General features: G+C 40.3%; 3 protein-coding genes across 3 annotated transcripts; 1 reads left to right on the top strand and 2 right to left on the bottom strand.

The window, feature by feature from the left end:
- Positions 1-4647: 4647 nt before the first annotated feature.
- Positions 4648-9326, bottom strand: LOC119995164 (triacylglycerol lipase SDP1-like). The gene is given in 5 exon segments (XM_038841572.1): positions 4648-6131; positions 6432-6575; positions 7134-8284; positions 8287-8730; positions 8930-9326. Coding segments are annotated over 4 exon segments (2565 nt in total). The 5' UTR covers positions 8552-8730; positions 8930-9326; the 3' UTR covers positions 4648-5126.
- A 461-nt stretch (positions 9327-9787) lies between these two features.
- Positions 9788-11851, top strand: LOC119991378 (H/ACA ribonucleoprotein complex subunit 4-like). Its single transcript, XM_038837742.1, has one exon. The coding sequence runs from the start codon at positions 9919-9921 to the stop codon at positions 11656-11658; it is 1740 nt and encodes a 579-aa protein (XP_038693670.1). The 5' UTR covers positions 9788-9918; the 3' UTR covers positions 11659-11851.
- A 1042-nt stretch (positions 11852-12893) lies between these two features.
- LOC119995612 (eukaryotic translation initiation factor 5B-like) lies at positions 12894-14444 on the bottom strand. The gene has a single exon (XM_038842123.1). It carries the CDS (start codon positions 14442-14444, stop codon positions 12894-12896), a length of 1551 nt encoding a protein of 516 aa, XP_038698051.1.
- Positions 14445-14882: the final 438 nt, after the last annotated feature.

The following is a 14882-nucleotide window of genomic DNA, read 5'->3' as shown; positions in this document are numbered from 1 at the left end:
ATAATTTGGTTGGGTGTTAAAGAGCTTGTGAAATGGGGATAGATTTTGTAGGAGGGGGGTAGGAAGCCGATTTATGAGATAGATGGAAGTAGAGACAGCATCTGCCCAAAATTGATGAGGAAGGTTTGAATCAATAAGCAATGTTCGAGCCATTTCAATGACATGGCGATGTTTCCGTTCAGCCAACCCATTTTGTTGAGGGGTGTGGGGACAAGATTTTCTAAAAAGAATGCCAGAGGAGGTAAAATGATTATGGAACATATGATTGTCAAATTCTTTGCCTCCATCACTTTGAAAAATTTTAATTTTTCGACTGAACAGATTCTCAACTAGCAGCTGAAAAGCACGAAAGCATTGAAAAACTTCAGACTTGAATTTCATAAAATAAAGCCAAGAGTAACGAGAGAAATCATCCACAAAAATTACATAGTATCGATATCCCAAAAATGAGGCAACAGGGGACTGCCAAACATCTGAATGAACAAGCTCTAGAGGGGCAACAGTACAATGTTCAACTGAATGAAAAGGGAGACGTTTAGATTTCCCTAAACAACATGAAGTACATTGGGTCAAAAATTTGGGAATGCCTAAATAAGAGCATGATTGCCGGATAATGTCAAGAACAGCAGAGTTGGGATGGCCGAGTCGACGATGCCATGAAGTACCAAGAGTAGTAGTGGCAGCTAGAGCAGAAGCATAAGGTTGAACAAAATGAGAGCTGATTGGGTAAAGGTCTCTGTCACTGGTGCACTTGAGGAGAGGAATCCCCGTGATCTTGTCCTTGACACAAAAAAGAGAACCATCAAAATAGACAACACAATTATTGTCTTGACAGAGGCGTTTTATGGAGAGAAGATTATAAGAAAGATGAGGAACATGATAAACATTAGTGAGACGTAATGGTTTGACAGGTGTGTGAAGTGTGGTTGTGCCAATTTTATGTATGTCAAGCAATTGTCCATTACCAACTAAAACCTTTTGTGAGCCATGGTAAGGGAAGGAATTTGTGAAAATACCTTCATTGGGGGTCATATGAGTGGAAGCGCCAGAATCAGGATACCAAACAGACTCAGACGGATCACCAAATGACATAGCAGCAAAAGAACGAGGGAGGTCCGCAGATGTATAGGCAGAGTTATAACGATGATGACACTGAATTGCTTTATGACCAGGAATCTCACAAATTTGACACACATCAACACGAGGAGAAGATCCCAAAATACCAGTTGGAGAAGGTGAGTTACCTGAAGGTCTCTGAAAATGAGCAGGGGGAACATAACCTGAGTATCCATGGCCAGAGTTAAAATTGTTGTGATTTCGGCCACCAGGAGAGTATGTACGACCAGAATAAGAGGTGCCATAACTGCGGCCACGACGGCCACGACCACCACGCCTATAATTTCCACGACCACGGTAGGACTGTGGTGGATCCGAGGAGGTGGTGTTGGCAGCAAGAGCTTTGTGGTCTGGAGTAGTTGATGAGGTGATGTCCTCCATGCGTACACGACGATCTTCATAAGCAATCAATCGACGACGAAAGTCTTCATACAAGAGATCACTGTCAAGATTAGAGATCATAGTGACAAAATCTTTGTAGGCAAGATCCAGCCCAGCTAAACCCTGAGCAATAATATCTGTGTCAGTGACAGAAATGTCGAGGTCACGTAGTTGATCAGCAAGGATTTTGAGTTCCCTGCAGTAGACATCGGCTGTTTTGATGTCTTTGCGAAAAGTGTGAAATTTTTGGCGAAGCTCCAATTTACGAGCCATAGATATGTCACGATAGCGGCGGTGAAGAATGACCCATAAGTCTCGTGCGGTGGAAAGCATATGAACATCGGCAAGAACAGATCGAGAGAGTGTAGCATGGATCCAATTGCGAACAGTCTGATCCATTCGTTGCCATACAGAATAAGAGGGGTTTGGCAAAACCTGGTTGTTAAAGGAAGTTAAAGTTGCTGAGGGACAAGGAATGGTCCCTTCAATGAAACCCAGAAGATCGTGTTGAATAAGTAGTCCACGAATTTGAGTTCGCCATAGTGAGTAGTCATCTGATGTTTCTAATTTGGTGGAGACAATGTGAGTGACATTAGGAGAAGAAGTAGAAGAGGGAATATAGGATGAAGTAGTGTCAAATGGAGGTACGGAAGTAGTGGTGGGAAATAGAGAAGGAAAACCAGGAGATGGGGCTGAGAGAGGTGAAGATAAGTACCCAAGAGGAGATCGAGTAAGCGACGGCAAGGAGAAGGATGAAGAAAAAGGTGGAGGGAGAGTAGTAGAGAAAGGTGGAGGGGGAGTAGATCGAGTCAAATTGGGACTTCCAATGTCTGTAGTAGTTAGAGAAGGTGATCCCGTTGAAGAAGACGAGATCTGAGAGGCGGCGGAAGCCATAGTTATAGGAACCCTAATGAACCTCTGATACCATGAAGATTGAGTATAATATTGACTTGTTGAAATTGAACAATACAGAAAGTATCTTACTTATACAGACCAAAGACAGCTGGTGTACAGCTGGTAAACTAATAGCAAAAAGTATCTTACTTCTACAGACCAAAGACAGCTGGTGTACAGCTGGTAAACTAATAGCAAGTATACACAGTAAATACAGATTATAAGATAATATATCTAATAATATACACACACAATGATGGAGGAAAAATAATTGGGTTTTGGGTTATTTTTTCTTTTATTCAACTGGGTGGTTTTAGTTTGATCATTTTAATTATCGGTGGGTATTCATTTTCTGGATGAGAACAATTGGTCACTGACACATCTGAAATGCTACACCAAAAAAATGCTACAAATCTGTTAATTATTTAGTTTTTTTGTGTATTTTTTTTTATCTATTACTGTGGGCTTGTTTTTATTTAGTACATAGGACAGTTAAACAGTTTGAAGCATTAATATATAGTCATACGTACATACATCCATATATATATATATGACATGATAAAATCCAATACCGTGGGCATGATATCTTTGTTCGCCGCCTAACAAGATAGAAAGCGTGTTAAAGTCTTCAATTTCATTGGATTTATTTCAATTGTATAATTTTAATTTCATTATTCAGATAAGATTAACTGATTAAGATGATTTTGATATCCTTTTCATCCTTTTTTATTTTGACTTTGTTGCATAAGATTAAATGTTTTAAGCAAGTATATCATTTTCCATGAAACTTGCCCCCCCACCCATTGACCAACTACAAATTAAAGTCCTCCCCCACTAATTTTTTTCAAGTCTATATTCACTAATTTATGGCCTCAAATTATGCTACAAATTAAAGGTCGACATATGTATATATGTTAGCTTATCAAATGTTCATACTAACAAGTCACATTTTCACACAAACAGATTAACCTTCGACAACATTTTTAATTATTCTCGTAAGGATTTTGTAAATATTTTATGAAAACATATAAGAAAAAGAAGTCGTGTTCAATATATATATACATATATATATGCACACAGAATTGCGTGTGTGAATTACGAATATATGTAGTACAACAAATTGGGCAAGTTGGGTTTTGACCAATGTTCTGTTGGTTAGCCAAAATGGAAAGCCAACCAAAGCTCTAACTCTATGCGCCGACAGTAGGTGGTGGTGGTGGTGGCAACTGGCACGCCGCACACGGAAAGCACACAGAAACGTTAACAAAGAACAACTGTACATTCACTTCACTTGTCCACTACAACTCACAACAGGAGAGGAGGTTCTCATGTCATGTACAAATATCCCACTTGAATGATTGAAAATTGGAATCCCTCCCTCACATTCGTCTCCTCCAATTTCTGTGGGGGCATTATTGGGGGGTATTGGATCACCATCCATCCAAGTTTCAAGTTCAACGGTTGATAAGATTCTTATTCATAAGAAGAGATTGTAATGGGTGTGCATATCTTCATCTTCAACACAGGTGGAAGACCAACGTCAATCGGCAATGATTATAGTACGAACATATTTTGATGGTGTAAGGAATAGAGTACATATATTATTATCTTTAAAATGAGAGTCATGTCTCACTTATTCCTTTGTAGCCACTCCTTTTGGTATGTTTATTTCTTCTCCCACTACTATTTGTTGGCCATCACTGGGTTAATATCTGCATTGTTGCACTGGCTGTGTCCACCAAGGAAGCTCTGCCACAAAATAACTTCTTCAATAGATCTTTTCCAGCGTTTGAATCTCGTAATTGCACAAAGCAAATTGACCCACAAAGCTAATCATTCTTCAGCATGAATCAACAGGACACCATGAGCATAAACAAGAGTACATGAGAGTTGGGACTGGTAATAATATAGACCATGCAAGCGTGCTTAAAGTGTAAGAGGAAAGTAACTTGATCATCGCCAAGAGAAAGTTATGTCATGATGAATATCAAACCAAATAGTCAGCAACAGCAATTCACAGGTTGTAAAGTACGTAGGTTGGAAGCTTTTTGGGGTCCAAAGCTTCAATATACCAAAGAAAAAAAATTCTATTCCATTCCGCGAACTCATGGTTTAATCAAAGAAACAACTTCCCTGCGATGCAGCATATACCAGTAGCACAAATGCAGTATAGACAAGTAATCAGAATAACTTATTGAATTCATCAGCTATCGATCTCCACATTCATATAGTTTTAATACCTCAAGAAGATCAGGATAAACAAACATACCAGGCTCGCCATTTCTGCGAGAAAGAAATACTCGGACATTGAATCCACTCTTGACTGCATTAACTTTGCTAGTACATCATGTATGTTCTTTTTTGAACAACTAGAACATCACATCTATTTACATGCGCAACCATCTAGGGGAAAGGGGGAGAAATAATTTCTCATAATAAAATATAAGAACTAGAGCTTGGCCCGGTCAGGCAAAATTAATTCACAGTGCTTATTCAAAAGGAGATGGTGTATCTTCACTAAATATCAGGATTATGCAGGGCAGAGCACCTTCCTTTCGTCTCAGCGTGAGCAACTTGTGTCTGGCACCTCAGAGAGAAGCTGCGGTTGAAGCACAGATCTGGAAAGGGCAACATCTCAACTCCGCCAACTTGGTGTAGTCTATGACTATGTGAGACTTCATATTGACAAAAATCTGTTAATGAAATCCCATAAATCACATCTTGAAGCCAAATGGTTATCGAGCATGACCATCCTCCACCGCTACTTGATCATTACTATCATCTTCTCCGGAATGATCAACACAATTAACACTGGATGCGGCTCCACGAAAGAAGTTTACTGACGTCACATCATCATCCTCGAATTCAGACGAGAAGCTACCATCCATATCCTTTTCTGGACAGTCGAGCTGCACACATTCAGCAACATCATTGCTGCAACTTTCTATATCGTCACTCTTCATTGACATTTCAAGGTCCTCTTTCTTCACAATATTAAACACAAATCCATTATTGATCCTTTCAGGCTGCAAAAGATCACCTTCAGTAACCAAAATGCTAGAACCATTTCCAGGTCCTCTACCGCTAAAATCTCTTAGTTCAGACATATTTTCTGAAATTTTACCTGGTGATGTCATTCGCAGGCTCTGATTATATGACTTCCTGCCACCCATCTGACTACCAGGAGAGTTGGGATGAGACATCCAAGTCTTGGCCAATTCAGGGTTAATATCCAGATTTTGGACAAAATCAACAAATGTATTTGCAGAAGTAGTCCTCATCAAGGGTCCACCTGATCTTGTCCATTTATTTATTTCTACACTTTCAGATTCACTGTCGCTTCCATCATGGACATTACGCGGTGCTTGAAGATTTCTACTAGAAGGTGCTCCTGTGGCTGCACTAGCAACTCCTTGTTGTAGTGAGGAAGCAACATCTGTATGGAGGTCTTCTTCAAGGGAGCCAGTTGAGTTCTCCCGAGCAATGCAGTTCCAAGAAGGAATTCGTCTTGAAGCACTGAATTTCACTGTACTAGCTAGGCCATGGGAAGCTGCAGCAGCTCTCTTGGCACTCCTTGTGAGTCTACGCATGTGGTTGAGAATAGCAACACACTCATCAAGAGCAAGTTCAATGCCACAGTTGGCTTTTATTGCTGAAAGTTTCTCCCATGAGCACCTTCTACCTTGGTTGGCTGCCTTCTGAAGTTCCAGATAAGATGGATTTTGGATAACTTTCAAATACTGCCACAGTAAATAGAGAAGGGAGAATAGAAACGCCAGTAAGTCCTCACAAATAACATTATAAGAATTCAAATGTCCACAGAAATGCTCCAAGTTAACTACACGATTGACTATGGAAGTTCGTTGCAAAGAAAAACTTTATACCAATGAAAATCCCCAATATTTAATTTACTATTTTGACCATTCAGGTTTCTGACATTTATCTTCAAGTGCTTGAATAAAAGGATAAGTACTAGAAAATCACATCGAATAGATTAAATAGAGAGAAAATAATTTATGCCAATGGTATTTTACACATACCTGAGCAACCGTGGCAGGCATAACAACGATAACATCGCCCTCCCAATCTTGAGCAAAAAGCTTAGCAAGTCCCCCTAATGGAAAACCAAGTTCCAGAATCTGATGGCATCTATGTTTTACCTCCATCTCGACCAGCTGAGCAAACTACAACGTCAAAACATCAAAATCGATTACTTTCATTTTACCAAAGTGCCAGATAACTGAAAAGTATATAGAAGACTATAAAGATATAAAACAGACCCATTCTCTCCGCAAGCAAAGACACTTATAAACAAGCACTCTAACCCAACTATTTCTAGACTTCTAAAAGTATTTAAACCTAAAAATGAAGTCCCTAAGGCCAACAAGAACCAAACATTCAGGAATTGTAAAAGGTTAAAAGATATAAAATACTGGCACAAAAAATTTAGTGTTGAAAATCCTGTTAAGCTCTAATTCGTCAGAGATGGCTACAGGCTAAAAGTTAATAGAGTGCCTCTGAACATTGCAGGAAACAAAAAATACTCCAAAGTTATCCACATTAGACTATGGTAAAATGAGGGTAGTCAAAGAAAATCATCAAGCAGAAAGCACACACATCTTCTATAAGCTTTCCACGTTGATAAAAATGACATAAATAAACAAAGCCTCAACTAAAACTTGGATGCAAGAGAACACTATCATAGATTAATAAAATGTAGGTTTGAAGCGGTATATACATACCTTAGCAGCAAAATTACCACCATAAGCTCTCACAAGCTCTTTCAGCCTCAGGAATGGTGCGATATGAGGGTTTGCCTGGCTCACAATGAAATGATTAACATTGAAAAGTTCCTTTATTTGCATCATAGGTAGATCAATCTCCAAGCTGCCATCCCTCCAACGACGAACTGTGGCTGAGGCCCCCTCCTCGGGATTCAAAGTAAACGGTGGATGATATGGAACAATCTCTCCGCTTCTATCCTTTGCCATCAATTCCTGGGCTTCAAAAAGAACAGGAAAGGCACAAGAAGCAGTCACTGCACTCCATATAACAACATGAGGGGAAGTAAGGTAGTTAAGGCATCTAGGCGGCTCATGTCTCCCTTGAGAGCAAACTGTTATTGCAAGAATTCGACCGGTCATGTCATAAGCTTCTTGAAATGTAAGATTACTAGTGAGATGCCTTAACATCCACTGTAACTGCCGAATTTCATGAACAGCCCCTTGTGTCATGACCCTCTTCACAACCGCAAATATCCCACCTAACTGATCAAAAAACTGCAATGAGTGCCAAGAATCCTCAAAAAAAATTTGAAGTTCAGGCCATGATCTAGTGGCAAGGACAGCACACATTATAGATCCGACACTTGAACCGGCGATTATCCGAGGCAACAATTTATGTTCCACCAAAGTTTTGACAACACCTATGTGAAAAGCTCCGAGGGAAGCACCACCACTCAAAAGCAAAGCTGTCCTACCAAAGGCATGTCTTGTTTCATGCATAAAAGAAAGCTTTTCTTCCAGTGCAAGCTCCTCTGAATCTGAGTCACACACCATTCTCAGCTGAGTAGAGGCTTCATCAATATACTCTTTGATTAGTCTGGGCACACGAAGCCTACCCTTGTGAAGCTCGGGGTTGCACATATTACCAAGATTTCTTACAAGATCAGCTCTCATGCAAAATACTATATCTATGAGAGATCCCTCTTGGCGACGGTGATGGAGTTCTTGCAGCTTATTTCTTACAAGCTCTACATCGTAATAGTCTGATTCATTCATCTTTGTGGTCTCCTTGTCAAGCATCCTAGCAGCATGAGCCCATTCCTCATAGGTCAATGCACCCCTCATCATATTTCTCCAAAATTTTCTCTTATAAGCCATTTCTGCTTCTGTTTCACATTTGTGTAACGTTTCAACAGAAAAGCAATCATTGTCACCATTGCCAAAATCCCTTGTGGCTTCCTGGGATGCAGCCATGATAATACTGGTTCCAAAAGGTCCCTAGTTCTATATATATACCTCAACATCACCTTAAAAATCTGATGCACAAAATGTGACATTGACTTGCAGAATAAAATTTTAAAAGCAATTGTCCGACCAACAATCGTTGAAGGCCCAATAGAAAATGGATCGACACTGGCCTCGTTACTTATATCCATATCTTGAACAAAATAAAATGACAAAGGAACAATTGAACTAGTTATGAAAGTACACGCTAGCTGATTGCAGGGGAACCCAGTTTCATAATTGTGTGAAGATGGAAGAGGAATAGAGATGGCATACAAAGAATATACGTACTTTGTGAGTCCAAAAACAAATGGCTTGTTGAAGATTGAACCTAACAAGTCAAGCAACGATTTAACAAATTATGTTCAACAATTCAGCAATCTGATTCTTCCTCCAAGAAGAAAAATGAAAGCTTTTGGATGCAATCCATAGAAAGGAATATGGCTAGGTTTTGCAATGGATGAAACAATAGCAGACTTAATTGCAGAAATTATATGACAAAAATATGGAGACAAGAAACAATTTCCAACCTCTTGATCCTTCACTCTTGCTCTGAATTCGCCCAAAAAACTCCCAAAATCACACAACTAGATCTCAAATACACTAGTTCCCAGCCACCACAGCCAAGAAAGTCATCAAATCAGACTCCCAAATTCCCTGAAAACCCTAAAAAACCTCCTCAAATCAAGGAAAGGAAAAAGGAAAAAAAAAAAAAAACCCGCTGTCTTTCAAATCCCAAATTGGGTCTTACAATTCCTGGAGAACCCACAAAAGGAAAACTCAAAGCAGCACCTCAAATCTCCAAACACCTACAAAAATAAATCAACCCCCACTTGGGTTGTTTTTTTTTTTTTTGTCAAACCATGATCCAAAGAGGACATTTCTGTAAGTAAGAAAATAGAAAGTTTCATTGGTAATAATGTACTAATATGGATTCATTATGGAACTAAATATTACTACTTTTACCGACAATGTGGAACTACATTGGGATTTGTGAACGGATAAAGATTACAGGTATTTTCAACTCCTCTTGCTTATCTAGCTTTAATACAAACGAAGCCTTAATAAAATTACATAAATTATAATATTAATCCAATCTCTGGCTTAATGTCTTAAAACAGAAACTTAATAAATTAAACGATCATTAAACAATGTTTTTCTTTTCTGTAATTTCTCTCTTCAGCATTCTTAATGGGTCTGTTATATGAATATGATTGATTAGCCTGACTTTGGGCTTTGAATTAAAACCCAACCCAGACAGAATTCACAAGTGCCGCTCGAAGATCTTCTTTCTTCATAGGCCTGCTAAAACTTAAGCAACCCAAACATCGGTTCGGCCCATAATCGAAGCCCACTTAATCCCTCACTCTCCCTCTCCCTAGCTTCTTCTTCCCTAAACCCTCAAAACCCTAACTGTATAAATCCACAATTTCTCCGCCACAACCACCCTTTCTCGTACGCCTCCGTTACTTATCTCAACTAAAAGTCTAAAACGCTAAATCATTACAACAACAGAGCCATGGCCGAAGTCGAAATCTCCCGTTCCGAGAAGAAAAGGCACAAGAAGAAAAGCGTACCGGAGTCCGACGACAAGGACACGGCTTCTGGTACGGATACTGCCAACGCTGATTTCATGATCAAGCCCCAGAGCTACACTCCTTCCCTCGACACATCTCAGTGGCCTATTCTCTTGAAGAACTACGACCGTCTTAATGTTCGAACAGGGCATTACACTCCTCTCCCCTCCGGTTGCTCCCCTCTCAAGCGTCCCCTCGCCGAGTACATCAAGTACGGAATCCTCAACCTCGACAAACCAGCGAACCCATCTTCGCATGAAGTCGTTGCCTGGATCAAGCGCATCCTCCGCGTCGAGAAGACCGGTCACAGTGGCACCCTTGATCCTAAGGTAACTGGTAATTTGATTGTTTGCATTGATAGAGCTACCCGTCTTGTGAAATCCCAACAGGGAGCGGGGAAAGAGTATGTTTGTGTTGCTCGCTTGCATTCCAAAGTTCCCGATGTGGCAAAAGTAGCTAGAGCTCTTGAGACCCTAACTGGTGCTGTGTTTCAGAGGCCGCCTCTCATTTCTGCTGTGAAGAGGCAGCTTAGGATAAGGACTATTTATGAAAGTAAGTTGCTTGAGTACGACGCAGATAGGCATTTGGTTATTTTTTGGATTTCTTGTGAGGCAGGGACTTATGTGAGGACCATGTGTGTGCATTTGGGTCTGATTCTTGGGGTTGGTGGGCATATGCAGGAGTTGAGGAGAGTAAGGTCTGGAATTTCGGGGGAGAAGGATAACATGGTTACTATGCATGATGTGTTGGATGCACAATGGATGTATGATAATTACAGAGATGAGACTTATCTGAGGAGGGTGATTATGCCTTTGGAGGTTTTGTTGACAAGTTATAAGAGGTTGGTTGTGAAGGACTCTGCTGTGAATGCCATTTGCTATGGTGCTAAGCTGATGATCCCAGGTTTGTTGAGGTTTGAGAATGATATTGAGGTTGGAGAAGAGATTGTGCTGATGACTACTAAGGGGGAGGCTATTGCTTTGGGGATTGCTGAGATGACTACTGCCGTGATGGCCACTTGTGATCATGGTGTTGTCTCTAAGATCAAGAGAGTTGTTATGGATAGGGATACTTATCCCAGGAAGTGGGGATTGGGACCAAGGGCATCCATGAAAAAAAAGTTGATCACAGAAGGTAAATTAGATAAGCATGGTAAACCTAATGAGAGTACCCCACAAGAGTGGTTGAGGAGTGTGGTTTTGCCCACTGGTGGGGATTCATTGGTTGCAAGCCTTGCAGCTGCTGCTACGAAGGAGGATGAAGGGGAGGGCCGCAAGCGCAAGTTGGATGACAGTAATGATAGCCCTGCTAAAGTTCCAGCTAAGAAGGCTAAAAAAAACACTGAAGAATTTGAGAAGGAAGAGAAACTGGAGGTGAAGAAGGAGGTGGGGAATGTTGTGGTGGAAGTTGAAGTTGAAAAATCAGAGAAGAAGAAGAAGAAAAAGAAGAATAAAGAAGGTGATAACGAGGAAATATTGAAGGTGCAGGAAACTGAGGTGAAGAAGGAGCTCAAAGATAAGGACGAAGATGGTTCTCCTGAGAAGTCTGAGAAGAAGAAAAAGAAGAAGAAAGACAAAAAAAATGAGGAGCTCACAGCTGTGGTTAATGGTAATGAAGTTGAGGCTGATAAAAGTGAGAAAAAGAAAAAGAAGAAGAAGAAGGACAAGGATGCAGATGAATAAGTTTAAAGGTGTTGGTTTTCAGCTCACCATGCTTTCCTGAATTTTTATGGCATTTGATGTTAGTACTTAATTGTTATTGTAATATTTTGATGCCGTTTCACGGAGACCATATCTTCACAACTTAGGTCTGTATCATAGGTTGCTTTCTTTGTTAAACAATTTTGGATCAATTTCTACAACCATGTTCCTCAAATTGTCTGCCTTGGAATTTTATTGCAACCCTTCTCCTTTCCAAAGTGACTGTTTGTAATTGGTGATGCCCTGCAGAGTTGTTCTAAAGCATGCCGGTTACGATTGGTTAAAGAGGTTGCATACTTGCATTCTGCAATCTGCTGAAGAAAAAAATTATGTATTGAGTTGGCAATGGCAGTTCTACCCAACCTGGATTTCTCTCTGTTTTTCACAACCTGGGTGCAAAATGGGCGCTTTGAGTGTAATCTAATCAAATCATTGTTAGCCATATAGCTTAAAATGGGCGCTTTGAGTGTAATGTAATCTAATCAAATGATGTTTCCATCATTTGGCTGCAAAAAAAAGCAGATGCATTTGGTAACAGAAACTATTCAGATACCTTAAATCCACTGAGTTTTGGTTAAGAGGTTGCATACCATAAGCAATCGTGCTCTATCCGGAAAAGAACTGTAGGAAGACTTCAAGAAACGCTCACACTTTAAAGGTAATGAAAGAGAAGAATGGGGAAATGAAAATGAGAAGGCAAACAGGAAGAGAACTATGATAAGCTTGCTAAACGGAGAAATGATCATCTATGTTCAAAGTTTGTGGTCTTGCTAATTTCATGGTGGAGAGCAGTTTTCAAAGATTGGCCATTGCCTTCGCAACAAGATGCATCCAAATCCAACCAAAAATGAATCACAAGGTTCCAGGCCTACATGCCAAGAGCTACTTTGAGTTTTCTCAATCACAGGAGCCAAAATGACTCAACCAAAGACAATTAAATGTTCATACGGAACCAAATCATCCAAACAATGATTACGATCTGCACATGTAAGAAAAGTAAAGAATCAAGCTATCTGGAGCTCTATTCACAAGATTTTTTTTGTCAAAAATTCAAAAGAATCAATGCAAGTTAAACAGACAATAATGTTTGAAAAAACAGTTGATTCAAGAAAACATTCCACATACAGAGGACTTGCTACAGCCACTTGAATGCTGTAACACTCAAGCACACAAAAATTGAAGCTTTCAAATTTTCCGAACCATTTCATATACTAATCCTATGCATCCTTGTCCTTGTTTTTCTTCTTCTTCTTATCCTTCTTCTTCTCGCTTCTATCATCATTACCATGCTCAACAGTTATATGCTCCTCATGCACTTCCTCTTTCTTCTCAATTTTATCAGCCTCACCTCCATTATCAATTTCCTCAATTTCTTTGTACTTCTTCCTCTTCCTCTTCTTCTCCAACTTCCCAATATCCGGAGAATCATTGCCGTCCTTATCTTTATGCTCCGTTTCCCTTACCTTTTCAGTTTCCTCCTCCTCCTTCTTTCTTTTCTTCTTCTTCTCGCTTCGATCCTCCTCCCCATTATTACCATTCTCAACAACTGTAAGCACCTCATTCACATTCTCTTTCTTCACAATTTTATCAGCTTCACCTACATCATAAATTTCCTCTACTTCTTTGTGCTTCCTCTTCTTTTTCTTCTTCTCTGACTTCCCAATATCAGAAGATTCATCTCTGTTCTTATCTTTCAGCTCTGTTTCCTTTCTCATATCAGTTGCCTCAGCCTCTAATATTCCCTCATCAGTATCCGCTTCATTCTTCGTTTTCTTCTTCTTCTTCTTCTTCTTATTCGTCTCTGACTTCCCAATACCAGGATTATATCTCAACTCTGTTTCCTTTCCCTTCTCGGTTTCCTCCACCTCTAATATTCCCTTATCAGCATTCCCTTCATTTTCCAATTCCTTCTTCTTCTTCTTCTTTTTCTTCTTCTCTGACTTTCCAATATCAGGAGAATCATCACTTTCCCCATCTTTCTGCTTTGTTTTCTTTTCCTTCCCAGTTTCCTCCACTTCTAATATTCCTTCGTCAGCATTCCCTTCATTTTCCAGTTTCTTCTTCTTCTTCTCTGACTTCCCAATATCAGGAGAATCATCACTTTCCTCATCTTTCTGCTCTGTTTTCTTTCCCTTCTCAGTTCCCTCTACCTCTAATATTCCCTCATCTGCATCCCCTCCCTTCTTCATTTTCTTCTTCTTCTTCTTCTCTGACTTCCCAATCTCATGAGAATCAGTCCTGTCCTCATCTTTCCGCTCCCATATCTTTACTTTCTCCGTTTCCCCCACCTCTAACCTTCCCTCATTAGCATCCCCTCTATTCTTCTTTTTCTTCTCAACTTCAATCCCTTCCGCTACATCTTCCTCCAACTGCTTGACCTTCATCTTTTCTTCTTTTCCCACTTCTTTAAACTCATTTTTAGCCTTCTCATCAGGACCCTGAGAAGGGATATCATCTCTCTCAGTCAATTTGCGCTTGCGATCTTCCTCTCCTTCCTCAATTTTCTTCTTCTTTTCCCGTGCCGCAGCAGCAAGGGTTGCAGCCGCAGAATCCCCATCACTCGGCAAAACCAAATTCCTCATCCACTCTCGAGGAATATTTCCGTGCAGAGACTTTACAATAGACGTAGTGTCGATCTGAGGCTTGGTCATGAAATCAGCGGAGGCCATCGTGTCCATAACCGGCGCCGGATGTTCGTAGTCAGACACCGCCGCAGTTTTCTTCTTGTGTATTTTCTTCGCTGAATGGCGGACTTCCACTTCAGCCATGGCTTTCTGATGCAACGATACGAACTTCTAGGGTTATTTCGAGAATTTTCAGAGAAAAAGACCTTGTCTGAAATCGGATGTATTTCAGTTTAGGGTTTTGGGGGTTTAGTCTTTGGTGGATTGTGGAGAAGAAGCGGTGCGTGGTACTGGCAGGGGATGTTGTGGGCTTAAAAATGGGCCAATATTACTATTGGGCTTTTAAAGTTCCGCGCTTAGCCCAGAACGATGGCAACACAGCGTTGCATAGAGCCGGATCATCTGTCAGGATCTCGGACCCAGCCTGCTTACATTAAGTGGGCCCGGCCTAGAATGGTCCGTGATTCTTGGGATCTGGGCCATGAGCCCGGTACATTATTTTTTTGAACACAGGAAGGGAATTGAGATACTTGAACTCGACCTTTATGAGATATCATTTACATGAGTATTATTTGAGTTACT

The sequence above is a fragment of the Tripterygium wilfordii genome, chromosome 3 (assembly GCF_013401445.1).
Source record: "Tripterygium wilfordii isolate XIE 37 chromosome 3, ASM1340144v1, whole genome shotgun sequence".
NCBI lineage: Eukaryota > Viridiplantae > Streptophyta > Magnoliopsida > Celastrales > Celastraceae > Tripterygium > Tripterygium wilfordii.
The sequence above is the reverse complement of the archived record's forward strand: the minus strand, read 5'-3'. Positions and strand labels throughout refer to the sequence as shown.

Bases quoted from the DNA above. Each gene is read 5' to 3' on its own strand.
- LOC119991378 (XM_038837742.1), top strand. From the start codon at position 9,919: ATGGCCGAAGTCGAAATCTCCCGTTCCGAGAAGAAAAGGCACAAGAAG.
- LOC119995612 (XM_038842123.1), bottom strand. From the start codon at position 14,444: ATGGCTGAAGTGGAAGTCCGCCATTCAGCGAAGAAAATACACAAGAAG.